This window comes from Oncorhynchus mykiss, chromosome 13 (assembly GCF_057628025.1).
Source record: "Oncorhynchus mykiss isolate SJ-2025 chromosome 13, ASM5762802v1, whole genome shotgun sequence".
Taxonomy (NCBI): Eukaryota; Metazoa; Chordata; class Actinopteri; order Salmoniformes; family Salmonidae; genus Oncorhynchus; species Oncorhynchus mykiss.
Genome location: NC_143034.1, coordinates 55,300,067 through 55,325,609, shown reverse-complemented (window position 1 = coordinate 55,325,609; position 25,543 = coordinate 55,300,067). Strand labels below are relative to the sequence as shown.

The 25,543-nt window shown below is 43.4% G+C and overlaps 3 protein-coding genes and 1 long non-coding RNA gene across 11 annotated transcripts; 2 read left to right on the top strand and 2 right to left on the bottom strand.

Moving 5' to 3' along the window:
- Positions 1 to 3,304: 3,304 nt before the first annotated feature.
- Positions 3,305 to 8,889, top strand: LOC110486569 (E3 ubiquitin-protein ligase TRIM69). Of its 4 annotated transcripts, none has more exons than XM_021558279.3 (7): positions 3,305 to 3,555; positions 4,699 to 4,779; positions 5,406 to 5,504; positions 5,625 to 5,726; positions 5,838 to 6,110; positions 6,229 to 6,307; positions 7,992 to 8,889. In XM_021558279.3, exons 2-7 carry the CDS (start codon positions 4,720 to 4,722, stop codon positions 8,576 to 8,578), a joined length of 1,200 nt encoding a protein of 399 aa, XP_021413954.2. In that variant the 5' UTR covers positions 3,305 to 3,555; positions 4,699 to 4,719; the 3' UTR covers positions 8,579 to 8,889. The 4 variants fall into 4 exon arrangements, with proteins under 4 accessions (XP_021413954.2, XP_090052934.1, XP_021413953.2 ...); XM_090196808.1 differs by having other exon boundaries at positions 3,342 to 3,458; XM_021558278.3 differs by having other exon boundaries at positions 3,351 to 3,458; positions 5,835 to 6,110.
- A 4-nt stretch (positions 8,890 to 8,893) lies between these two features.
- LOC110486571 (nucleoplasmin) lies at positions 8,894 to 10,281 on the bottom strand. 2 transcript variants are annotated; one of them, XM_021558280.3, is made up of 6 exons: positions 10,037 to 10,281; positions 9,799 to 9,917; positions 9,614 to 9,696; positions 9,277 to 9,487; positions 9,058 to 9,117; positions 8,894 to 8,956 (listed from the first exon to the last, which is right to left on the bottom strand). In XM_021558280.3, exons 1-6 carry the CDS (start codon positions 10,069 to 10,071, stop codon positions 8,937 to 8,939), a joined length of 528 nt encoding a protein of 175 aa, XP_021413955.2. In that variant the 5' UTR covers positions 10,072 to 10,281; the 3' UTR covers positions 8,894 to 8,936. The 2 variants fall into 2 exon arrangements, with proteins under 2 accessions (XP_021413955.2, XP_021413958.1); XM_021558283.3 differs by lacking the exon at positions 10,037 to 10,281 and having other exon boundaries at positions 9,799 to 9,981.
- A 69-nt stretch (positions 10,282 to 10,350) lies between these two features.
- recql5 (RecQ helicase-like 5) lies at positions 10,351 to 25,482 on the top strand. 3 transcript variants are annotated; one of them, XR_002468086.3, is made up of 18 exons: positions 10,351 to 10,508; positions 10,767 to 10,888; positions 11,042 to 11,563; positions 12,386 to 12,482; positions 12,643 to 12,917; positions 13,084 to 13,166; positions 20,365 to 20,586; positions 20,872 to 20,974; positions 21,506 to 21,542; positions 21,651 to 21,709; positions 22,326 to 22,399; positions 22,515 to 22,608; positions 22,739 to 22,909; positions 23,146 to 23,804; positions 23,897 to 23,942; positions 24,071 to 24,286; positions 24,363 to 24,459; positions 24,537 to 25,482. XR_002468086.3 is itself a non-coding variant. In XM_021558276.3 (18 exons), exons 1-18 carry the CDS (start codon positions 10,415 to 10,417, stop codon positions 24,716 to 24,718), a joined length of 3,129 nt encoding a protein of 1,042 aa, XP_021413951.3. In that variant the 5' UTR covers positions 10,351 to 10,414; the 3' UTR covers positions 24,719 to 25,482. The 3 variants fall into 3 exon arrangements, 2 of the variants coding, with proteins under 2 accessions (XP_021413951.3, XP_090052932.1); XM_021558276.3 differs by having other exon boundaries at positions 24,387 to 24,459; XM_090196806.1 differs by lacking the exons at positions 22,326 to 22,399; positions 22,739 to 22,909; positions 23,146 to 23,804; ... (2 more) ...; positions 24,363 to 24,459; positions 24,537 to 25,482.
- LOC110486572 (uncharacterized) lies at positions 12,551 to 17,996 on the bottom strand. 2 transcript variants are annotated; one of them, XR_002468089.3, is made up of 3 exons: positions 16,989 to 17,996; positions 15,048 to 15,263; positions 12,551 to 14,790 (listed from the first exon to the last, which is right to left on the bottom strand). It is a non-coding gene; the product is annotated as an uncharacterized LOC110486572 (long non-coding RNA). The 2 variants fall into 2 exon arrangements; XR_002468088.3 differs by having other exon boundaries at positions 15,048 to 15,237; positions 16,989 to 17,594.
- Positions 25,483 to 25,543: the final 61 nt, after the last annotated feature.

Sequence of the window (25,543 nt, the reverse complement as noted above, 5' to 3'; positions counted from 1 at the left end):
CTCCTTGTGAGACCATATGCTGGTGCGGTTGGCCCTGGGTTCCTGCTAATGCAAGACAATGCTAGACCTCATGTGGCTGGAGTGTGTCAGCAGTTCCTACAAGAGGAATTGATGCTATGGACTGGCCCGCCCGTTCCCCCAGACCTGAAAGCAATTGAGCACATCTGGCACATCATGTCTCGCTCCATCTACCAACGCCACGTTGCACCACAGACTGTCCAGGAGTTGGCGGATGCTTTAGTCCAGATCTGGGAGGAGATCCCTCAGGAGACCATCCGCCACCTCATCAGGAGATTGCCCAGGCGTTGTAGGGAGGTCATACAGGCACGTGGAGGCCACACACACTACTGAGCCTCATTTTGACTTGTTTTAAGGACATTACATCAAAGTTGGATCAGCCTGTAGTGTGGTTTTCCACTTTAATTTTGAGCGTGACTCCAAATCCAGACCTCCATGGGTTGATAAATTTGATTTAAATTGATAATTTTTGTGTGATTTTGTTGTCAGCACATACAACTATGTAAATAAAAAAGTATTTAATACGAATATTTCATTCATTCAGATCTAGGATGTGTTATTTTAGTGTTCCCTTAATTTTTTTGAGCAGTGTATATTCTGGTAATCCGACCAATGTATGTGTGGTGGTACTTAATGAATATGATGTCAGTTCGGTTGTCATCTGAGACATTCTCATCAATGATAAGATGACATAAACTCTACAGTGGAAAGTCTACACATCCGAGTTATCGGATTCACATGGAATTGTTGTTCAATTTAAATGTTTGAATATGAAATTATTTGTGATGGGATGAAATGTGATTTTAGATTCTAAAATGTGAGATTTGGGTTTTCATAAGGTTAGGGCTCTGCTCAACCAGTGGCCCGCCCCTGTGTAGAGACTTTTCAAACACACCCTGTTCTCCCTTCCTATATAAGCCCTTGACGACAATATAACCTCCTATTCCGAGGACGTGAGGACGACGGTCCGATGTCAGAATGGTTCAGATAATAACTACAGAACGAAGCCAACATCAGCGTGAGCTTTGGTTGCGAATTGTATGAACTTTGAACTCTTATTCACTACAGATGTGATACCTCCTAGCCGTTGAGTTAGCAACAGCCACTGCAAACGATGGTTAGGAAGGAACAGACAGAGTATCCCGTCTACCACACAACGACATTACTACAATGTATTCAATTTACCAGCAGAGACATTCTTCAAAGGACGAAGGACTCGGTTGGGCAACACGGCCTTCCATCTACCACCAACCTACCGAAGCGCAGCTCAGAGTAAATATTCATTGCATTTTCCTTTTCCAAATGGGTGGTAATTTAGAATGCATAAGATACTGTATTTACGATAGCACAGCTTCACCCTTTGTTCCTCAGTCTTCCCGCTCTTTCACTCAAACCCTGCCACTTTTCTTTTATGTAACAAGCTGTCATATCTGTTCCGCCTGCTAGGGACGTTTTCCTTTATGACGTAATTTGTAATCAAGTTATGATTTAATTATGTGTATGTGTAATTCTGTGTGATTAGTTAGGTATTTAGTAAATAATTAAACCCAATTTTGTATTACTGGTTCAACTTGTCAGCCAGGGTACGTGCATAACCAAGAATTTACAACATTCAGATGAGACTGAATTAAGATGACGATTAATTTTGACTGCTATTGATGTAAAATATTACTAGGTCTTTAAGAGTTTATTCGGAAGATAACAGCTCTATAAATATTATTTTGTTGTGCCCAACTCTCTAGTTAAATACATTTACATGATTAGCTCAATCAGGTAATATTAATTACGGAGAATTAATTTTATAGAATAGCATGTCATATAACTTAATCCGGCATAGCCAAAGACACGACACATGTTTCATGAGCTGTAATAAAAGTTAATACACACAAAACCTATTTCTCTCAAATGTTGTGCACAAATTTGTTTACATCCCTGTCAGTTACACTTCTCCTTTGCCAAGATAATCCATCCACCTGACAGTTGTGGCATATCAAGAAGCTGATTAAACAGCATGATCATTACACAGGTGCACCTTGTGCTGGGGACAATAAATGGCCACTCTAAAATGTACAGTTTTGTTGCACTGATGAAACTGAGGAGTATTTCTGTATGTAAAAGCCCTTTTTTGGGGAAAAACTCATTCTGATTGGCTGGGCCTGGTTCCCCAGTGGGTGGGCCTATGCCCTCCCAGACCCACCCATGGCTGCACCCCTTCCCAGTTATGTAAAATCCATATATTAGGTTCCTCAGGAATTTATTTCAATTGACTGATTTCCTTATGTGAACTATAACTCAGTAAAATCATTGAAATTGTTGCGTTTATATTTTTGTTCAGTACACACACACACACACACACACACACACACACACACACACACACACACACAAAAAAAACACACACACACACACCTCTAGTACATTGTAAATATGATATTGGAACTGACCCTTTATATAGCTTCTTACTTTCTCATGTTCTTGTTTTTATATCTTGTGTGTTTTTGTTTTACCTTATGTTATTTTTAGTGCTACACTGTTATTGATTACTGCATTGTTGGGTTTGGAGCTTGCAAGAAAGGCATTTAATTGCATGAGACATTAAAACTTGAAACTAATGGATAAATAGATTCTCTCTTTAGCCATGTTGTAATGGAACTTGCTTTTGAAGTAACCTGAAATATATCACAGTTAACTACTCAGCTTCTGAAACTCAGATTCTCATGTCAAGTAGTGAACACTTGTTCATACTACAGAGAGAATGCCGTTACAATGTACTGAACAGGGCCCGGATTCCCGAAAGCATTTTAAGGCTAAGTTAATCATTAAAATGGTTAGATGAACTTAACCTGAAAATGCTTTTGGGAAACAGGGCTAAGTCAACGCTTTATATATACACACTGTTTTGATGCCACCGTGCCTCCATCTTGGCACTCCCCCAACGGAGTAAAAATATATTGGAAGCTATAGAAATGCATTTATTAAAAGTCTACTTAAAAAAAAAAAAAAAAATACCACGTTTATTATATTACAGACACCTTCGTTCTCCTCTACCGATATAAGTAGGACACAGTGACATCCCGCCAACTTTGAGAAATAACACTTTACATCAGAGTTGTCTCGGGATGGCTATGCATATTCATGAAATTAGGCTAGTAAGCATAGTATCTTTTTTATTTTTTTAGTAGCATAGTATCTCTCTCCATTGAATACACGCGGTTGACGTCAACGAATCTAATCGAATATTCAAAGCGGGATTACAATAATGCTATGTATCCACCAATCCAAAGAAAGGATAGGCGGGAGCTAGACAGCCCGCCGTTCCACTTTGTAGACAACTGATGTACCACAACAATCATGGCGGCGCTGTTTGTCTGCCTTCGGATTGAGAAAACGGAGAGAGCCGAACCATCTTCGTTCCTAGGAAAATCTTGTATGTAAACAAGGTCAGTCATACTGCAGCATACAGTCAACTTGTTCTCTAATAGAATTACTCCTGTGTATAGAAGACACCAATCGGCTTACATTACAACATTGTGACAGGTATGTCTAACAAGTTTGTACGACTCAACTGCATGATTGTGTCAAATCTTCTATCAAATATAATACATTCATTTCGATTGCATGAAAGTCCACAGACGTCACATAACAGCATGGCATTGTTTAGTGTCGCAAAAATAACTTAACTATCATGCATAGTGTAAAATTCGACATGTTGCAATGTCAACCAAGGATATATAGGATCAAGCACTCTGGCAGTGCCGCAAAGTCACACGACCCTACTCATTACTTTGTGCGCAGACTGCGTGTGTCTAGACTGGTCTGTAACTGGGTCACTGTCACTCAAACAAAAGATGTAACACACATAGGCCTACTCTGAATACCTGAACAATGTTTCCTGTTTTTGTTTTCATGATTTAATTAGCCTACTCACATTTTTGTTGCATTGTATTCCATTTAATTCCATTGTATTTATTTGTATTCTATTACTAAAGGTTGACATGAGTTTACCGTGAATTTTATAACAAATGCAGCAAAGAGCATGCAGGGCCAGTCACGTTACAGAGGGCCAAGTAACCTCTGCTCTGACTCAATGATCCTAACCAAGTTACTGATCAGTTGATGCCCCAGGCTCTAAAAGTGGGTAGGATCCCATGCTTACCTCACAATGAAAATATGACTTGAATAACATCCACACAATAACTAGGTCAGAGTATCATTAAAGATACCAAAGGGGAGGTATTCTTCATGTTATGATGACCACAGAGGTGTTGCTGTTAGGATTTGGTCCAGTACGATTAGCCATGTGTTGCCTGTCCCTCCGCACTATGATTAATGATTTAAAGCAATCTTCTTAACAGTGGAGCTGCGTTACTCCTTTGGCCATGATGCCAATGTCTTTTATCTTGACTCGGGACAGAATATAGGGCAGTAGGATGGAACAGCTGACACATTTCTAATGAAAGTAGGGCAGGGGTAGTTTTAGATTTCAAACCATTTGAGTCCCCTTAGAGAATTTAGGTGGTCCTGCTACCACTGAATCAGATCAGTGGTGTGGTTTTAGTTCAGCAGTAGCACCTGTTAATCTGAAATCCTTACACGGGTAGTGTATATTCTGTCAAGTAGAGGTTCCCTGTCTGTCAAGGTACATTTAAAATGCTATTTTATCTGTCTTTTTCTTTGTAGAGTCTCAGCACAGTTTCCAAGATGATGCAGTGTTTCCACTTTATAGTCGAGCCGGTCAAGAACATCACAGCCAAGCTTAAGGTACAGTAGGTCAAACTCCTGTCATGCATTACAAATCCTCCAAACAACAAAAACATTTACATGTTTTTTTGTTCAAATCTTTTTTGCTACGGTCAGAGATTTTATCATAAAGGAAAGTCACCTTGAAACGGCTGTGGAGGGGTTGTCATGGTAGCGTCACCAGTCACATGCTTACTCAAGTAGATAGGTTTTAATTGTTTCTGTAGATTGATTTAATTACCTATTACAAATAAAAGTTGATGTGTGTGTGTGTGTGTGTGGTATGGAAAACCCCAGGGAAAACAGATTACTGCTGGCAGATGAGACAGCAGCAGTGAGCATGCAGGGCCAAGTAACCTGCACGGACTGTTGATTTGATTTAGTTTAATAATAGATGATGTCAGGGGGGTTATGGGAGAGAGGAGATCTCTTTCTTTCCTGCTGAAAGGAGAAGGGCATGGTGTGCATTTTGATAAGGCCAAGTGGGTCCTTTTCCGGGTTGACCTTATTACTTCCTAATCCACTAGTAAAACACCAATTTCTGTCCTAAATCTGTTTCCTTTCCTCTTTTCCTAATATTTATTTTGTATTGCTACTTTCTATGTGTTCTATGGCTAAGTCTTGACACTATTTTTTTTGTCTGTCAGGAAACTCGCACGAGGGCGAAGAATGATAAGAGAGAGCCACTGGAAGAGAATCAGCTGTTTATAGTGGAGCTGGCTAGAGATCTCAATCGAGTGTGCCAGGTACACTGAAATATATACACACCTTTCGTAACATCCATTATACAAGTATCCATTGTCAGGTCTAGTTTGGAGGATAAACAAGTATCCTAAATCCCCCACTTGTCTATGACCTCTCTGCAGAGGTCTGAGGTGCTGGAGAACATCTGGAAACTAGAGGACATCTGGCCCACTCCTCTTTGCAGGGCCTTCATCCTGGAGTGGGCATCTCTGCTGGAGAGCAAGGTATGGAGAGCAGGAGCCAATATACTGTAACAGCTATTAATATATACTGTATAGCTTGCAGGTGACATTCTCCAAACACGTGTTGAATGAGTCTTCACCTGTTGTCAGCAGAAGAGGCCCATGCAGTCGGATGGTTGGCCAGAGGAGAGCGAGTGGAGGAAGCAAGACCTGTTCAGTGAGAATGAAATGGAGAACGCTAAGAGGACAATCATCAACTGGACCAAGGACCTGAGAGCCCAACCTGAGCAAAGTGTGTGGCCTGGGGAGGCTGTGGCTCAAGTTCTGGAGGACCTCCAGGCTGCATGGAGGAGTCGCCACATGCCCAACCTCTTGACAGCCATGGAACTGCTCATGTGGGTCTTACTGACACAGGGCCTGGACAAGGTGGGGGCCTCCTTAAATATCAATTGTCCCCCTTTAAAATAAATTAATGTATATTCATGATAACAGCTCTGATATTTACCAAAGCCGCTTTTCTCCTTCTCCATGTTTGTGCTTGCAGGAAGCCATCCCTCAACAGTGGCTCATATGGAAGCAGAGGACTCAGAAGATAGGTGCTGCCCGCTACATTCCTCACTCAGGTATGTGATGCCTTGGATAGAGCCATGTTCACAGAACGTATTGTTTATTTGACTAATATTTGTTACTAATCTGTTATGTACAGTGAGGCAAAAAAGTATTTAGTCAGCCACCAATTGTGCAAGTTCTCCCACTTAAAAATATGAGGCCTGTAATTTTCATCATAGGTACACTTCAACTATGACAGACAAAATGAGAAGGAAAAAAATCCAGAAAATCACATTGTAGGATTTTTAATGAATTTATTTGCAAATTATGGTGGAAAATAAGTATTTGGTCAATAACAAAAGTTTCTCTCAATACCCTTTGTTGGCAATGACAGAGGTCAAACGTTTTCTGTAAGTCTTCACAAGGTTTTCACACACTGTTGCTGGTATTTTGGGCCCATTCCTCCATGCAGATCTCCTCTAGAGCAGTGGTGTTTTGGGGTTGTTGCTGGGCAACACGGACTTTCAACTCCCTCCAAAGATTTCCTATGGGGTTGAGATCTGGAGACTGGCTAGGCCACTCCAGGACCTTGAAATGCTTCTTACGAAGCCACTCCTTCGTTGCCCGGGCGGTGTGTTTGGGATCGTTGTCATGCTGAAAGACCCAGCCACGTTTCATCTTCAATGCCCTTGCTGATGGAAGGAGGTTTTCACTCAAAATCTCACGATACATGGCCCCATTCATTCTTTCCTTTACACGGATCAGTCGTCCTGGTCCCTTTTCCAGAGAAACAGCCCCATAGCATGATGTTTCTACCCCCATGCTTCACAGTAGGCATGGTGTTCTTTGGATGCAAGTCAGCATTCTTTGTCCTCCAAACACGACGAGTTGAGTTTTTACCAAAAAGTTATATTTTGGTTTCATCTGACCATATGACATTCTCCCAATCTTCTTCTGGATCATCCAAATGCTCTCTAGCAAACTTCAGACGGGCCTGGACATGTACTGGCTTAAGCAGGGGGACATGTCTGGCACTGCAGGATTTGAGTCCCTGGCGGCATAGTGTGTTACTGATGGTAGGCTTTGATACTCTGGTCCCAGCTCTCTGCAGGTCATTCACTAGCCCCCCCCCCCCCCCCCCGTAATGGTTCTGGGATTTTTGCTCACCGTTCTTGTGATCATTTTGACCCCACAGGGTGAGATCTTGCGTGGAGCCCCAGATCGAGGGAGATTATCAGTGGTCTTGTATGTCAACCATTTCTTAATAATTGCTCCCACAGTTGATTTCTTCAAACCAAGCTGCTTACCTATTGCAGATTCAGTCTTTCTAGCCTGGTGCAGGTCTACAATTTTGTTTCTGGTGTCCTTTGACAGCTCTTTGGTCTTGGCCGTAGTGGAGTTGAGTGTGACTGTTTGAGGTTGTGGACAGGTGTCTTTTATACTGATAAATTCAAACAGGTGCCATTAATACAGGTAACGAGTGGAGGACAGAGGAGCCTCTTAAAGAAGAAGTTACAGGTCTGTGAGAGCCAGATATCTTGCTTGTTTGTAGGTGACCAAATACTTATTTTCCACCATAATTTGCAAATAAATTCATAAAAAATCCTACAATGTGATTTTTTATGGATTTTTTTTCTCATTTTGTCTGTCATAGTTGAAGTGTACCTAAGGATGAAAATTACAGGCCTCTCATCTTTTTAAGTGGGAGAATTTGCACAATTGGTGGCTGACTAAATACTGCCCCACTGTATATTCCAGTATGGGACTGGATCTCTAATGCAGCAGTGGAGATTTCCCTTGACCTGGACACGGCCAACCCTGACCTGCTGATCTCCAATGACGAGAAGAAGATGCGCTGCGGCTTCGAGAGAAAGGATGTGCCAAACTACCACCAGCGCTTCGATGGCTGGTGGTGCGCCACAGGGGTGGAGGGTTTCAACTCTGGCCGCCACTACTGGGAGGTGGAGGTTGGGGAGCGGGACTTTCGGCTGGGTGTGGCCAAGGAGTCAGCCCTGAGGAAGGGCTTCAAGTCCCTGAACACAGACACGGGCTACCTGACCCTGCGCCTGGAGAGGGGCACGGAGCTCAAGGCCCTGACTGTGCCCTTCACTGCCCTGCCGCCTGGTCTTATCCCCCGCAAGGTGGCCGTCTACCTGGACTACGACCAGGGCCAGCTGTCCTTCTACGACGTAGACAGCCGCTCCCACATCTACACCTACAATGAGAGCTTCAACGAGAAGCTGTTCCCTCTGTTCGGCACGACAGAGATCATTAAGGACCTGGTGATCAAGTCCCCTGGGAGCAAGGCCTATTGCCTCTGTCCCTCCCTGTGCCTGTGGGGCTGAACTTTCCCTCTTAACACCATCCCTCTACCCTATGGTTACCCTCTCACCACTCCTATAGAGTAATCAGAACCTTCGTTACTGTAAAGAACTAGACCATCATGATATTGGATAGCTATGTGACCACTGATGCTGCTGCTTCTATGTGATTCTTTCTGCCTCTTCCTTACTCCAGTTATGCTATGCACTCACATGCTCTGTATTTTCATACATTTGAAAGAATACCATAGTATTATCTTAATCTATTGTGAAATATTAATCCTGCAATAACAATGCACTTTCCGTGATGAATAAATATACGAAACTCAAAGGTTCTACTTTTTGTGCTGTGTTTTATTGAAGTCCTTCAAATTTGATCATGTTATTGAAGAACACTGTGATCTGAAATAAAAACACAATAACTATTTCATACTGAACTGTACAATGTCATAAGGGATCAAAATAGGTAATCATGTTATGAAGTTCTAGATTTGTTTACTTACCAAGTGGGGGTGTTGATGAGAAGACCTCCTCCTTCTCCTCCTCCTCCTCCTCATAGACCACTATGACAGCACAAAAATACCAGGTATCATTTGAATTGAACTTAAAGCCAAATAAAAAACAGAGTCCCAGAATTGACATACAAATAGTTTCTGATTAATATTTATTTTCTTGCCATTCTCTCGACAATAACATAATTTTCTCCTATCTCAATTACTTACATGTCAAATGCTGCCCAGAAATGAAGAGGGGGCCCTGCCCAGAGCGAAGGTTGAAGATGACAGGTGGGATGAGCTCAAACCCACTGAAACTGACCATAGGTTGGCACATAGGGTGAAGAGTGGCAATGGGCACTGGCTTGCAGCATTCCCCAACTCTGTCCTGTACCTCCACCACATGCATCTCGTTACTGGCCTCTGCACTCAGACACATCTATACACAAGGGGAGCAGAGATTAGAGGTTGGGCTGTCATTGGACTATGTTAATTGTTGTGTCACTGACTAAGTCAAGTGATCTCTGCTAATGGGGTGTGTGGAGAGGGCTGGAGATGGACTGACCGTTCGGATAAAGAACTGATGCTCCAACAAATCCTCCGCTATTTCAAACACTGCCTTTCTCTGGGTGTCATTCAGCTCACAGCCTAGTCAGAGGAGAGAGGAGACCCTGGGTTTACAATACATTGTTGTGCATCTAGGTCACCAATTTCAAGCCATCTCAAAGTGGCATTAACCTCAGTACATACCCCAGAGCACACAGACAGTGTCAGAAACAGAGGGTGAAAGGGAGAGATCCATGGCGATGAAGTGGAGTGGAGTAAACCTCCTTTTAATATTCTGCAATCCTATGCCTCTTCTCTCCCTGCTTTATTGATACATAAATCAGGGGTTTCGATTGTGTCAGTGTTTTGGTTTGGGTGTTGATAAAGTGGTCTATGGAGGTCACCAAATTCAACCAGAACTCAAACGTAAACGGAGACTCACCTCACAGATCGAGACAACAAAAACAATTCTAGCATTAAAATCTGTCCTTGTCTGGGTCGTGCTAATCAGGTGCGAATCACAGCGCATTCGACTCTCATTGGCCAGGAAAACAAAGGCGTGTACCCATGGATGATGAATCTAATCAGTTGTGTGCGTTTAATGTTTTTTTTGCACAAAATATAAACAGATCTGTTTCGGTCATTTGACATTAAATAAAAATGTATATTTGAAAGAGAACCGTAGATAAAATATGTTTAAAGAGATTCACTAGTTAAAATATGGCTTTCTTTATTATGTGCCGACTGGCATGATGTCATCGATACGCGACGACTAGAGAATGAAGTTTGTTGTCAAGTTGGACGTTTTTCTGGATAAGAGATGACTTCCATTAAAAAGGCGTTAAAAACCCATTTTGGGTTCGATAAGTTCCGATCCCAGAAGCAGGAGGACGTTGTTAAAGCAGTTGTTAAAGGTGAGAACCACAATAGACTTGTTGGACTTACAATAATTTACCTAGGAACGGCTCTTCTAGTTTTAGCTAATCTTAGCCAGCCGCGGGCTATCTAACTAGCTAGGTAGCTAATTAGCCAATTCTTCAACCAGTTCATTGACTGTTACCTACTACTAGCTAGCATGATCAGCTATTGTTATTAAACATATCTGAGTAATGCCGTTGCCCAAATCGGACTGTCGATGGAAAATTGTAAATTACTGCCCCTGTTGTGTGCAGGTGACCGGGATGTTTTTGTGTGCATGCCCACCGGGGCAGGGAAGTCCCTCTGCTACCAGCTTCCCGCAGTGTTGGCTAAGGGTATTACCTTGGTCATATCCCCTCTTATCGCTCTCATCCAGGTCAGTCTCTCTTCTTTAGCATTTTCTTCTGTTGTAATTTGTACTGATTACGTGATTGATTCTGATATAGACTGAGCTATCCTTAACTGCATAGCTAGCTATGTATTTAGGTTTCTTCAATGATGATCCCTTTCTCTGTATCCACCATAACAGGACCAAGTGGACCACCTAAGGGACCTGAACATTCCTGCATGCTCCATCAACTCCAAGCTCCCTGCAGGGGAGCGCCGTCTGATCCTGGCCGATCTGGAGAGTGAGAGCCCCAGGTTGAAGCTGCTTTACATCACCCCAGAGATGGTGGCCTCCTCTGCCTTCCAGCCCTGCCTTACAGGCCTTCTCTCCCGGAGCCTCCTCTCCTACCTGGCTGTGGACGAGGCTCACTGTGTCTCCCAGTGGGGGCATGACTTCAGACCAGACTACCTCAAACTGGGCAGTCTGCGTGCCCGTCTGCCCGGGATACCCTGCGTGGCGCTGACGGCCACGGCACCCCAGAAGGTGCAGGAGGACATAGCAAAGTCCCTGAGGCTGCGATCACCGCTGTCCTTTGCCACACCTGTGTTTCGCAGTAACCTGCATTATGAGGTGGTGTACAGGGAGCTACTAGAGGACCCTTACAAGCACCTGCATGCCTTCATCAGGGAGGCCCTGACTCTGGGGGAAGGCCCCAAAGGACAGGTTGGTGGACTAGATTCCCCTCTGACTCTGTCCTTATATGCAGTATCTCTTCCTACTCTATCTAATGGATGGTGTAATCAGTTAGGGCTGGGCGTTGTGGCCTAAAATTCATAGGTCTATTTTTTTTAATTATAGGCCATTCACAATATATATCTAGATTTAAAGGTCAAATACATTGCATTTCAAACAGTCAGCAATAATCTAATGAATGGGCTTGTGAAATTATACCTAGGGTAAATATAAGCCTTCCACAACCATAAAACCCACTAATAATGTAATTATTTTATCAAAATAGTTTAACCTGCTTTTTTGCAATATTCAGCGATCTGGCTGAAAATGCCCGGTTTACAACAAACTGAACATAAATTTACTAGAATCAGTGTTAATTGATTCTCTGGTTTTATTAGTGTCTGCTCTGCATGCAATTTGATGAGTTGAAAGGTTAACTTCTCCTCTATTACAGTAAAATAATGGATGGTGTAATCAGAGTAATGTATTTCGGTGTCCCTATGACTGATTCTGTTGGAACAAACCTTAAATGCAAATAGTGAGTTGAACCACTTATCAGGGAGGAAGTGATGTGTCATCTTTGTTGTTGTGAGTGGCAGGGGGAGGGGCCTGTGTGTGTGAGAGAGAATGGGAAGGTGCAAAGGAGACAAGACCAAAAAGACATGAGAAAATGCAGACAAACGGTCATAAAATACAAAAAGTGATTGTTGTGATACAGGCATTTGGAATATTGCGCTAAAAAACATATGTCATCCAGCCTTATAATCAGTGCATGGTACTTAGCTTGGGATATTTATCTGTGTCTTTCTTCAGGGTTGTGGAATTGTGTACTGTCGGACCAGAGATGGCTGTGAGACGGTGGCTTACCAACTGACTAAGCTTGGAGTCCTGGCCAAGCCTTACCATGCAGGTGAGACATTCCTCAAGGGCTTACAAACATTGTGGGGTAGGATAGTAAATGGCAATGTTAAAGTTTAATAAAGATAAGAATCAAGCAGATTATTTTATTGATGACGAGACATAACAAAGTGGGCGGCATGACTCTTGACCTTTAACTCCTGCTTGTGTAGGGTTGAAGGCAGGAGATCGCACAGAGGCTCAGACTGATTGGATGCAGGGTAAGGTGCTTGTCATTGTGGCCACCATCAGCTTTGGCATGGGGGTGGACAAATCTAATGTCAGGTTTGTGGCCCATTGGAACCTTGCCAAGTCACTAGCCAGTTACTACCAGGAATCTGGGCGTGCGGGGCGAGACGGGCTGCCCTCTTCCTGCAGGACGTACTACTCCCCCAAGGACAGGGAGCAGTTGAACTTCCTCATCCGCAAGGAGGTGGCCCGCAAACAGGTTACGTGTAGACTACACTGTCAACCTGCCTCACAGGCTTGTTATTAGTATAGAAATATGATGGTGCTGGAAATGCATGGGGATTGCAATTGGTGTGTAGAGTGTTCAAATCGTTTTATGTTTGTTTATTTAACTTTGAGCGAATGATTGTGTGACTTCTCTGCAGGCAAAGCGTGGCTCCGAGAAAGATCAGGACAAGGCTTCCATCACAGACTTCGAGGCCATGGTGTCATTCTGTGAGCAAGAGGGGTGAGTGTTATATAACACAGGGGTTCCCAAACTTTTACACTCAGGCCCCCTCTTCCAGCATTGGGGAACATCTCGCGCTCCCCCTGCGCTCACGCGCCACATCTATTTCTGTGACCACAAGCACTGTTCATGACACATCCTTTTTTTTGGAGGAGAGAAGATTTTGCAGGTTTAAAAGCATACAATATTTCCTGCAAATCTACACATTTTGTCATGGTGTGTGGAGAAACTTTTGCAGTTTTAAAGAAAATTTTCTTGCAATTCTATATGTTTTGTCATGTGATATTTGAGTGACTCAAAAATCAACAGGCTGGTTGATCTGGACATTTCGGACAAGTTATAAATGGCTCTCTAAGGTCTGCAATGACTGAGAAACTGATGATGCACTACATCATTTTGAAATTGCAATGTGTGTGTGTGTGTGTGTGTGTGTGGGGGGGGGGAACAGTAGCAGCCAACAGTTTGGGAACCCCTGATATAACTCACCACAATCATCTGCATTTTGTCTTATTTCATGTAAGCGATACAAAAGCGTATTGCACTATTTTAGGCAGCCTAAGAAAATGCTTTTTCAGAAGGAAGAGATGCCCTTTTTAACCTATGCAACAACTATATGGAAATGACAGCATTACTCTTTTTCTGTTTTTGTGTATAACTGTGAAGCATATTACAAGGCAGCAGAGGGCAGGCATGGTCCTCTGAATCGCCTGAGGAATGAGATAATTGCTTGTTTTTGCTGAACTAATGCTGTGTTCACGTGCTAGTCGGAACTAGGAAACAGACTTTTTCGACTTGCTAACTGGTTGTAGTTATACACGTGCCGCGTTCAACCAGTTAGCAAGTCGGACATTTCTGAGTTTCCTTGTTCCATCTAGCAAAGGAAGTCCTTTAGATGTAAGAGTGTTGCCATATGTCTTCTAAGGGGTTTGGCAAGATGCCTCCATTTAAGTGAGTTGTTGCTGGAAACTGCAGAGGGCTCTTTCTTAGAGTCTCTGAGCCAGTGGCAGAGGTTGAGTTGACACCCATACATCCTAGAACTGACAGACATTCATCTCCCCAAGCAATCCCATGTGCTTCTATTGGGATCTTTTAGCTACATGTCCAGTTGTTTGCATTACTATGTGTGTGTGTGAGATTCCATGCTCCTGTGTTCCTTGTGTCTTTGTGTTGTGTGGATCAGTCGAAGCCGTCCTAGAGGTCTAGTCTTGTCCATCTCTCACGTCAAAGACTGCTTTGTTAGCCAGCAGAGCCCAGGGATGCCCCATGGAATGTTGATACTCCTGAAAGCCTGGCCTGTTTTGCTGCTTCTCAGGGAGGCTCTGTGTGTGTTTTGTATGGAGGTGTGTTGTTCAAGGGCCGGGCTCCTTTATAGATGGGCTCCACACCCTCCCCACGGGTCCTCATCATTCCTCCGGGGTTAAGAGGCCCATAGAGTGCCTCTCCAGAATGTCTCTCCTGGTGATACAGTGGCACTCCATAGAGTGCCTGTTTTATAATGTCTCTCCTCATTATTGGGGGAAGTGGGGATTGTCTCAGGTTAGCTGACTATGTGGTCCCTTGGTTCTGGTTCTGTGACAGCAGCAGCACGTCAAACAGGTCATCAGCAGCATGAGCAGGAAGACCACTAGGAAAGAACACACGATTGACAACACCTTTTATAGTAGCTAGCCTACATATTTGAATTTTGTCCAGACAAGATGATTGATTTCACACTATCTAAAGTGATATTAAAGATGTTGGAGTTTCATCCTTTGCAAGACATGTTCTGACATGTTCTGAAGCACATGGTTAGGTGTATGGAGTATATCTCCACTGAGAGGTGTGTGTGTGTGTGTGTGTGTTATATCTATGTATATATTATGTATGAGAGGTGTAGATTACCGATAAAGAGGACGAGGACAGCGAAGGCCCCCATCTCCAGAGGGCTGGCGGTGGGGAGACCCTGCAGTTTGGCCCAGAGCTTCTGTAGCAGGGTCAGCATCTCCTCCCTGGCATCCATCATGTCCCTCACACTGAGGGTGGGTGCAACTCTGTAGTATCTGGGTGCAGGTTGTGTGATGTGATCACTTTGCTGAAGCCACAAATAAAGGGATAAAACTGGATGAAAGATGGATTATTGATTATTAATAATGGATTATTATAACAATATATTGTTAGAATTATTAGAATCTAGGCATTTGTTTCATTCCTTATTCTTCACCCATAATGGACTGTGAGTCTAGAAGTCAGAGATGCTGTATGTTACTGTCTAACTATGTAGATGACCTGACACCAATGGAATGTTGACAAACCATTGTGTTCATCCTTGAATATATAGGCGAGCTGCTAGTGCATGTGTTTCTGATGAGTAGGTAGGACAGAGCGAAATCAACGGATTCCAGCTCCTCCTATAAGAAAGAGGAGGATCTAGAAAGTGTGTTATAATCTGGTAATATGTTGGTGTGTGAAGATTTGAGTTTTTCTGGGCCAGTGGGATTTTAACTGTTCCAGGCTTACTAGAGTAATTCTAGGGCTCTCCCAGCAGCATAGCTGTGGACTGACACACCACCGTTATCACAACTGTCATGAGACCGAGAGGAGGGTCCCACTGGCTGACTGTATAAAGGGAGGACTTTTATCTATGTTATTTCAAGGGCAGACACTGATATTTGCCTTGTGTGTTAAAATATCTTCTAAGTTTCTGTCTATTCATTATGCACATATGAGTAGGACATATGTTGCTGTTGCTATGGGAAAGTATGTTCCCTATAAATTGTGAATAGCAGTTGGGTGTGACAATTGATGCCAAGACAGGATCCTGCTCATATGAATTATCTCATGATCATCCCTTCACAGTTCTCCTCCTCATCACACTCTCTTTATCTTATTCTCTCTAGCTATGCACCTACACCACAGTGTTACTTCTCCTCTCCCAACCCTGATCACACTGTAGGCTACTTGATTACATTACATGTCAGTTCTCTTCATCACAACACTAGATTGACCTGGATTATGTATTGATGTATTGATTCTATTAAAGGGGAAGTCTTTAGACAAATAGAATAGTGCTTCAATTCATTTGATAGTAAAATGCTTTAATGACTATAGGTGTGGCATGTAAAACAGATACCAGACTGTTGGCTCAGTCTCTTTGTCCTGTTGTCTGTGTCCCTTTAAAGAGATTCTGTTCCTGTAGTGTTGCTGGACCAGACCGAGTCCATCGTGGTGGAATGTGTTCTGGCCAATGTATTCTGTATGAATTCCGCTGACAATAGTTTTTACTTTAGTGCTGTTTCCCACAGCTGCTCTGTCTCTCTCTCCCAGGTAGACTCCCACAAGCTGGTGTGGTGATAGATCCCAGTCAGACTGGGCTTTCACCAGTCTCCGGTTTCATGGCTAGGCCGGGGGGTATGGGAGCAAGTCTTCCCACAGTAGTAAAGTGTAGCTAAATATTTAGCTGTTAGAAATGTCATTATGATAATGACATACAGGAAGAGTGCTCTCCTTCTAGAGCTGTTCCAACTCTGGTCCACACTGTGTTCACATGTAAATAGCCTCCCTATTAATACACAGCTGGAATACACTAAATACAGAATACACTACCCATACAGCTAAATTACACTCTTCACATTCTTTTGATTAGGCTATAAAGTATGCTAAGACTGTTATTCTGGCCTGTATTTGCATGTATATAGCCTACATGTACACACTCACAACCAGCATACACTCACCTGAACTGTATGGGTAGTTTGCAGATATGCAACAGAGTAAATAAAGGTGCTAAACTGTGCTTGTCTAACAAAGATAATCAGTTAGTGATGTAACACAAGAACCAACACCTACCTGAGTGAGTGTGGAGAGTGAGTTCCCTGTGTGTTGCTGGGTGAGTTGGAGCCAGCAGTGAGACAGGGGTGGTGACCTCGCCTCCTCGACCCAGCGGTCTTTTCAGGATTAGGGTTAGCAGAGATAAGTCCTCAAGTAGCGATTAGTATCGAAGCCAAGAGATGACCAAAGCCCCACCCGCTGCACTGCTGTCCTCTGTACAGTCTGTTCTGGGTTTCAGAAAGGAAACGAATCGGGCTCGAAGTGAGCTTTCTCCAGCTGTCATTGGTTTGCTTTCCACCGTCTCTTGCTCCACTCTTACTCTCTCCTTTTATTCTTGCTTCTCTCCCAGTTTGTAGTAGCTGTTGTCGTCTCTTGGTGCCAGTGGAAAAGGCAGCGGTTGTGCAATAGCAACACTGTTTATCTCCACTTACAAAGGACTCCTGCTGTGTTTTTGTGCTCTCTGCCTGTTGTATTAATATAGGCTAGTTCATCATCTCCTCCTTCTGCTGTGGGTCGTTTTCTTCTTCCTTCACTCCTCCTCTGGAAAGACTCTGTTGCTTCATGAGCTCTGTCTCTTTCTCGCTCTCTTTCTATGTCTCGTTCTCTCTGTCTCTCTCACTGTCTGTCTCTTACTCTCCCCTCCTCCCTTGGTGAGACTGCCTCTTTCCCCCCTCTTTGAAAGCTGTGGAGACTGGGTTTCCATCTGAGGTAGTCTTGCTTTGTGTGTTATGGAGGTGTCTTGACTAGTATTCCTCCAAGAGACACTAGCCTGTATGAATGTGTGTACGACGGAGTGGATCTGTGTGTGTGTGTGTGTATACATGACATAATATTGTGTATTGAGTGAAAGAGCAAGCTGTTATACAAAGAAGCGGAACAGCCATACTCTAAAGGTGAATAGACATTCAGATGTTGAAATCTATTTAAAAGTCATTTAGAACAGTAACATCCTCACCAACCACCACCCATGGCCAATCTCACTCACCTACAAGTCTCCTAAAAGTAGATAATTTTGGTTTGCTATTCAGACTAGACTCTAGGGAAGCAGTTATTTTATAGAACCTCGTCTCTGTTTCACATTATTCACTCAGGAGTCTTTCCACACCCACAACCCCTTTTTCTCCTCATCAATGGAGTTTGTCAGAATAGAAGGGAGTGGTGTGTCTGAGTGATCAGAAACCGCATCCAGTTCACAGACGTATCGTTAAACGGGTGTTCTTTTACTGGAGAATACACTTCACACTCCTGCAGAGTCACTGCATTTGATTTCCATAACTGTTTGACCACACCCATTTTGATTTGAATAAAACTTTCCATACATATTTGCCCATGGTAGAAGTGGTCAGAAAGTGTCTTTTTTTTTTGTTGACCTAAATGCCAAAACATTCTAGCTCAAAGTTGACCCATTGCTCAAAGTGGACCAGTTTTGCGTCCCCCACAATTCAATGAGACATCCATGTCTTCATCACTGGAAAATATAAACAGTTAGATTTTAAATCATTTAAAAGCTTTCAAAAAGGGTTGTCAAAATATTTGATACATTCTTTCAGTTGAGACACAACATGCTCTTGAGTACAGGGTGGGTGTCATTTCAATCATAGAAATATTATTAATAGAATAGACCTATCCCTTCAGACCCCTGCAATTAAGCCGATACACCATTGACATTTTAAATGTAACTAAAATGTTTACTTCTAATTACTACCATAAAGATGGCTGCTGGTCCACCCACAATTGAATGTCAACTTAAATGGGAATGTCTATTCTATGATCCTATATTTCTTTGATTTCAATAGGTTTCCAATGGAAGATTGACAATGTTATTTAAACAAACTGATATTCCAACCATACTGGACCTCCAACCATCTCTGTGGTACCATTTTTAAAAGTAGACATTTTTATTTTAGTCACATTTTAGTAAATGTATCAGCCAAAACATGACAACCACCCTGTATTCAAGAGTATGCTGTGTCTCAACCGATGGCAGGCACAATTCAAAAACCTCAGATGATAGTTTGACAACCCTTTTTGTATGTTTTTAAATTATATCAAACTCAACTGTTTATCTTTTCCAGTGATTTAAGACATTGATGTCTCATGTTATGGTGGGGTATGCAAAATAAGTCAACTTGAGCACCTCTATCGCCTAAAGGTTTTGGCAGTCAGGTTTCAAAAAGCAGTGGTGTAAAGTACTTAAGTAGTACTTTAAAGTATTTTTACTTAAGTAGGTTTTTTTCCTGGTATCTTTACTATTTTATATTTTCAACAACTTTTACTTCACTACATTCCTAAAGAAAATGATGTACTTTTTACTATTTACATTTTCTCTGACACCCGAAAGTACTCCTTACATTTTGAGTGCTTAGCAGGACAGGAAAATTGTCCAATTCACGCATTAATCAAGAGAACATCCCTGGTCATCCCTACTGCCTCTTATCTGGTGGACTTCCGAAACACAAATGCTTAGTTTGTAAATTATGTCTGAGTGTTGGAGCATGTCCCTGGCTACCCGTAAATGTAAAAAAACAATGATAATTGTGCTGTCTGGTTTGCTTAATCTAAGGAATTTTAAAATTATTTTAAGTTTGATACTTAAGTATATTTTAGCAATTGCATTTACTTTTGATACTTAAGTATATTTAAAACCAACTACTTTTACTCAAGTAGTATTTTACTGGGTGACTTTTTTTTTTTTGAGTCATTTTCTATTAAGGTATCTTTACTTTTACTCAAGTATGACAATTGGGTACTTTTTCCACCACTGCCAAAAAGTCACTTTCTGACCACTTCTATCATGGGCAAATAAGTATGGTAAGTTTTGTTCAAATCAAAAGGGGTGTGGTCAAACAGGCATTCAAATCAAAAGGGGTGTGGTCAAACAGGCATTCAAATCAAAAGGGGTGTGGTCAAACAGGCATTCAAATCAAATGGAACGACCCCTCTCTGATCAAGTGGGAATAACATCTAGTGACTCGGGTTGGGTCAAAGCCTTATTTGGCCACATGATGGCCAGTTGAGTGTGACCTTGTTTGATCACACATCATGTGCACACACACACACATACACATTGATCATACACAGTAATGGGGAATCTGTTACACAGTGGTAGCTATTGATCAATGACAATCCTCTTCGTCATTTCTCCATGACACAATCATTGTATAATTCCTCCTATCAGCAGCATTAGCTACCTTTCTGATATTCTACTGTGTCATGTGCACTCTTCTGTATTGTGAGTCTTAATGAGGAATGCACAATATCTTGGCTCTGAGCATTTTGAGACACTGGGCTCCACTGAGCTACTCTGTGAATGCAAGGCCTCCTAGGGTTTTGACCTCTAGCATGTCTGCAATATGTTTGTCTCTCTCACACCTGTATTTCTGGGCTCTCTCAGCTGCCGCCATGCCACCATCTCCAAGTTCTTTGGGGACCAGAAGCCGGACTGTGCGGGGGCCTGTGACTACTGTCGTGACCCCAAGGCTGTGCGGGCCCAGCTGGAGAAGGGGGCCACTTTGTGCACCAAGACTGGAGCAGCTTGGAGCACACAGCCCAGGGGCCCGTTTGGGTTTGACCGTGACCTCTACGCCGGGGGGAGGAAGGGCTACGGCTTTGAGAGGTCAGAAATGCAATGGTCTAGTAGCCTGGAGGCCAGTCTAAAGCAGAAATAGACTGGCATCCAGGCTAAAATGTGTTGTAGTTGTTAGTTGCTAACAGGGCAAGATGGGAGGGGGGGGGGGGGGGGGTATTTCCTTCTGACTCGCTAGTCATGTTTTGGTTGCAGTATTTGGTTGGATTAGGATTATTTTCAAATGTATTGTTGATTTTAAAATGTGTTTTCTAGCTGTCACTCATAGACAGTACAGTAGGAATGCTGAGGTTTGTGGTGATGTCATCTCCTCAGGCATGATGAGGAGGGCTGGGAGAGTGGTGGTGATGATGATGGCTCCGAGCATCGGAGGAAGGAGTTTGGAGATCTCTTCAAGAAACAAATGAACCTGCGCAAGGTGAAACCTCGCATTCATGTACAGTGTACATGGACAGCCCTGCTGTCATACTGTTATACACAACATCTGACTCATAAGCGTTCCATTGCTTCAGTAAACAAACCTTCATACACTGTAGCAGCTTCCTCTCTCTCCACATCTGTGTTCCAGCTGTGGCCAGCCAGTCAGCCAGCCAGGCAAGGAGGCTATGGGGCTAGGGGCCCCTGTAAGGCACCATGTGGTAAATCTCTCCCATATGTGGAGTCAAATCAGCACAACAGGGCTATTCAAATCCATACTATTAATCCTGACAAACAAAAGATGTGTTGAGTTGAGCCATTATTTTGAGACTGTTGGTTTGAGATGCTGCCAGCAACCGCATGGGGCTTGGAACACTGAAGCACTAGAAACTAGGTGAGAGAGGCAGCGGTCTAGTGCTGGAGTGAGGAATTTGAGGGGCCCTCTGTAGGTTCTCTGCTCTAACTGACAATAGAAGTGTGAGGGGGGGGTGTCTTATTTCCCTTTGTTTACTTCTCTCTCTTTCCTCTGTAGGTTTCTGAGAGACACAAAGATTCATTTATCCCCCCAGGTGGGTTCTCTACTGTTGTAATATCAGTGTAGACAAGCAAAGTGACTGGCTAATAATACTGTTGTGTGACTGAATGGGTTTGGATGTTGTGTTCAACTGTGTCTGCAGATGATAACTGCCCACTCAGGGAGGCCAGCAGCCAGAAAATCCCCAGGCTCACTGTCAAGGTACAGCTCTAGTATGGAAACGTCTCACACACGCGCATGCTCACATGCATGCCCACGTACTTGCAAAGCAATATGCACATTCGCATGTTTTTGATGTTTAATGCACATGTCCTTGTGTATTCAGCGTCTCCACCATCATGAGCTCGTTAGAAACTATTTATTCATCCATAATTAAATTCTGCTTTAAATCGTTCACCCAACAAGATGCTGGCTTATCCCGGGTCCCACTCTCAATTTGTGATCAAATGCACAGAGCACTGAACATCTATGTTTGCAGATCGAGGGAACAGAAAGGGGATTGTACTACCACTGTGGTTCATACATGTATTACAAGAATAGCCATTTTCAAGAAAAAACGTAGCCTCATTTGTATTTTTTTTAGCGGTGTCTGACTGATGGTATGCCATGATTTAAAAAAGTTTAAATAAATGTATGTATAGTGTTGATTTTATTCTGGAGCTGCTACTGACCAGTTCTCCCTTGTAAAGACATGCTTTAAATCTAAATGACACTTTCCCTTTGAATAGAGGGGGGAAATAAAATGAATACATCTTCACTTAACTTTTAAAAAATAGTTTTGACGAGAGTGTGTGCCAAATGTGTGCATCAATTCTAGGCCCGGGAGCACTGTGTGGCCCTGTTACAGGAGGCTCTGAACAACCACCAGGTGGCAGCAGCAGACACACACAGGTACCAGTCACTACTAACCACATGCACCTAAAATACCAAGTCCCTGATGCCACTGGGACAACTGAACTGACACTTGGATTTCTTTCTTTCCCTTTTTCCTCCGCCCCTCATCCAGCTCTGACACACTCTCCTTGGCAGTGGATATTGAACATGAGGTCTTCAAGATCACCAAGTCTTCCAACCTGTACAAAGCAGCTGTCCTGAAGAGAGTAAGTAGCTCCTGACTACTGTCTGGTTTATTGTACAACTGTAAAGTCACTTTATGTATCGAGTCCTATGGAAGCTATTTTTTTTTTAAGTTATTCTTTCACTCAGCTAACTTATCTCTTGTTCCTAAAGGTATCAGAGATGAAGAAGGGAGGGGCTGCCTCTGCAGGAGGAGGAAGAGAAGGGACCAGCGGCTCTGGGGAATCCACAGAGATAAAGACTGAATCGAAAGAAGAAGCAGCCTCCTCTTCCTCCTTGACTGAGGAGCAACAGGGCTTCACGCCTGCCTCACAGATCTACTCAGTAAGGCCCAACACCACAGCACACAGAGGACTCTGCTTTTACTTTGCCTTAGAAAATACTGTAGTGCTCCTTTATAAGCAGCAGTAATGACTAAATATGTATCTACTGGCTAATGCATTGAGACTGTCTCAGCCCATTTAGTAACAGGATGCGTCAGTGTTATTGTGAGTCAGCCTCATACTGGGTTCTATTAGTAACTAAGCATCCTTCCTTCTGTGTCTCCTTCTCTTCACCAGCTAAAGCGGAAGAGAATAGGAGCAGGTCTGAGGGGCTCCTCCAACCCCTTCCAGACTGCCAGTGAGCTGATGAGGGCCTCTAACTGTGAAGTCTCCACTACAGGTCCAGGGGCCAACAGTGGGACAGGGAGCGGGGGCCCTGACTGCCTGGCTGGGTCTGGAGAGTCAGCCGGTGAGGAGGAGAGGGGGAAGAGGAAGGAGACAAAGACTGGAGATACAGCAACAACCATCAGCTCCTCCATCAGAGCTAAAGCCAGTGCAGTCTCTGCCTTCCTGAACAGTCCCACCAAGACAGGAGGCAAGGCCCTGAGCAAGAAGCAGAAGCTAGCAGAGGCTGCTAAGAACTCCCGCAACATTACCCAGTACTTTGGGAAGAACCCGATTGAAAAGAGTCAAGAGGTGGAGATAAGAACCAATGATGTGTCATCTCAGGCCTTTTCAATACCACCCCAGTCACTCCCCACTCAGGAAATCACACCTGCTACTGTCTCCATGGATACCATCCCTATGGACACTAGTCCCATGGAAATCATCCCCACAGAAACCATCCCCATTGAAACTATCCCTATGGACACCATCCCCACAGAAATCAACAACTTGGATAATGATGAGGAGGAGGTTAAAGAGGAAGCTAAACTGGACTTGGACTCTATCACAGTGTAAGATGTCCCTCGGAAGTTGTAGATAAAGTCTTTCACTGGTTTATTCCGTTTTGCATCTCTCTCTCTAAACTCCTTTGTCTTCTTCCCAGGCAAAATGCACATGAAAACAAGGCTAAATCGTTGCTAAAACTAAGGGTATGGAGATCAATATTATATTGCCACAACAGTCTTATTGTGTCGTCCATGGTTTTTTAACAGTAATGTAATGATGACATCATTGGTAACATCTATTACCACATGTTCTCTGTGTGTGTGTGTGTCAGCTATGTGAAGAGAGGGAGGCCCTCCCTCCAGCCAAGCGCAGCTGCCCCCTACAGGACAGCAGGAAGAAGGTGACCTTTAACCCCAAAGTCCAGGAGACTGTACTGGAGCCAGGGAGCCCAAGCAAAGCCCCCAAGCCTGTGTCTCTGAAGGAGGTGGCTGACATCGTGGTGCGCTGTCTAGACCCCTTCTATACGCAGGGCAAGTTTGCCACCAAGGTGAGGGAGAGAGGGAAGGGGCATAAGCTGTGATGAAGATATTTGGTTCTTCATTTGTCACTTTTTCAAATCGTAGTATTCCAAATCTTCCTTGTTGTAGGAGCTGTTCAAGTCATTTGCCCGCTACTTGTCTCATCTACTAGCAGAGGGGAGGAGTAGGGGAAGAGGTCAAGGTGAGGAAGATAAACATTGTGTGTGCGCACTAGCGCAAGCTGCCTTTTCTAATAATGAACTATATTTGTGTCCACAGTGAAAATGCAGGCCAGGAATCTGATAAAGAAGTTCTTCAGCAGTGTGAAGCGCTGTGAGAGTGAAGCAGACTGGAAGCACCTGAAGGGACCACACAGCACTGAGACCTCTGAACACAGAGGGATGGGAGGAGGCGGGACTATGAACAGAAAGGTGGAGGAGGATAACAACCTGGGGGTCTGATCCCTTCATCCACTCTCGCTCTCCAACTGATTCCCTCCCTCACATCTCTCCCAGGCCAAGATACTGAGCCGTTTCAGAGATGATATGCTGCTATGCTGTGTCAACTCCAGGCTCATGCTGTCGTGGCGTGGAGAGCCGCTGTAATGGCGGCTATTAAACATGTACTGTATACAGCATGTCTGCTGATGCTGCTATGGAACAAGTAGTCATCCCTGCTCAACGCCGAACAGAGGTGGCTCTTTGTTTGATGTTAGCACCATGTGACTAGGACATGGATGCTATGGCTATACCAGGCCAAACCCTGCTGCTACCTGGTCTGTCATTCTGCCTGACTAAAGAGGACAGCCAGCTGGATGTGTAACAACCACACTCTATCCTTGATTGATTTTAGAGATGTAATTTAATGTCTTTTTTGTTGTTAGTTTGTTAGTTATTAGTTGTTTTCATGAGATTCTAAATGAGAACTTTTGTTTATGCTGAGGAATCCCCAAAAATATTAATTTGTTTTTTCTCTTGTCCTTATTGTTATCTGGTACAAAGTTCTTAAAAGATCAGCGCTGGCCACTCTGCCTGTGCAGGTTGGTGACAGGGTGGGTGACTTTTCAAACAGTCAGTCATTTCAAACATGATGGAATCCAAAGAGCACTTGATGTACCAATGGGGAAAAACACCCAGCCATCACAGAAATGTATCTAAACAAAACCCAGCCTTCACACACTATTGCTCCATGTGAGACCTGTAAAATAAAATATCTTAACACTGAATGTCTAGTGGTTGTGACTAATTGGCTCGTAGGCAATATACAATTAGATTAAGTGGGAAGAC

What these genes read in the sequence shown, in the direction of transcription:
- LOC110486569 (XM_021558278.3), top strand. Translation starts at nt 4,720, where the DNA reads ATGATGCAGTGTTTCCACTTTATAGTCGAGCCGGTCAAGAACATCACA. An exon ending in ACATCACAGCCAAGCTTAAG is followed by an intron (nt 4,780 to 5,405) that starts GTACAGTAGGTC and finishes TTTGTCTGTCAG; the next exon opens with GAAACTCGCACGAGGGCGAA. An exon ending in CATCTCTGCTGGAGAGCAAG is followed by an intron (nt 5,727 to 5,834) that starts GTATGGAGAGCA and finishes ACCTGTTGTCAG; the next exon opens with CAGAAGAGGCCCATGCAGTC.
- LOC110486571 (XM_021558280.3), bottom strand. Translation starts at nt 10,071, where the DNA reads ATGCTAGAATTGTTTTTGTTGTCTCGATCTGTGAG. An exon ending in ATCAGTTCTTTATCCGAACG is followed by an intron (nt 9,488 to 9,613) that starts GTCAGTCCATCT and finishes CCTTGTGTATAG; the next exon opens with ATGTGTCTGAGTGCAGAGGC. An exon ending in TTCTGGGCAGCATTTGACAT is followed by an intron (nt 9,118 to 9,276) that starts GTAAGTAATTGA and finishes GTGCTGTCATAG; the next exon opens with TGGTCTATGAGGAGGAGGAG.
- recql5 (XM_021558276.3), top strand. Translation starts at nt 10,415, where the DNA reads ATGACTTCCATTAAAAAGGCGTTAAAAACCCATTTTGGGTTCGATAAG. An exon ending in GGGAAGGCCCCAAAGGACAG is followed by an intron (nt 11,564 to 12,385) that starts GTTGGTGGACTA and finishes GTCTTTCTTCAG; the next exon opens with GGTTGTGGAATTGTGTACTG. An exon ending in AATCGTTGCTAAAACTAAGG is followed by an intron (nt 23,943 to 24,070) that starts GTATGGAGATCA and finishes TGTGTGTGTCAG; the next exon opens with CTATGTGAAGAGAGGGAGGC.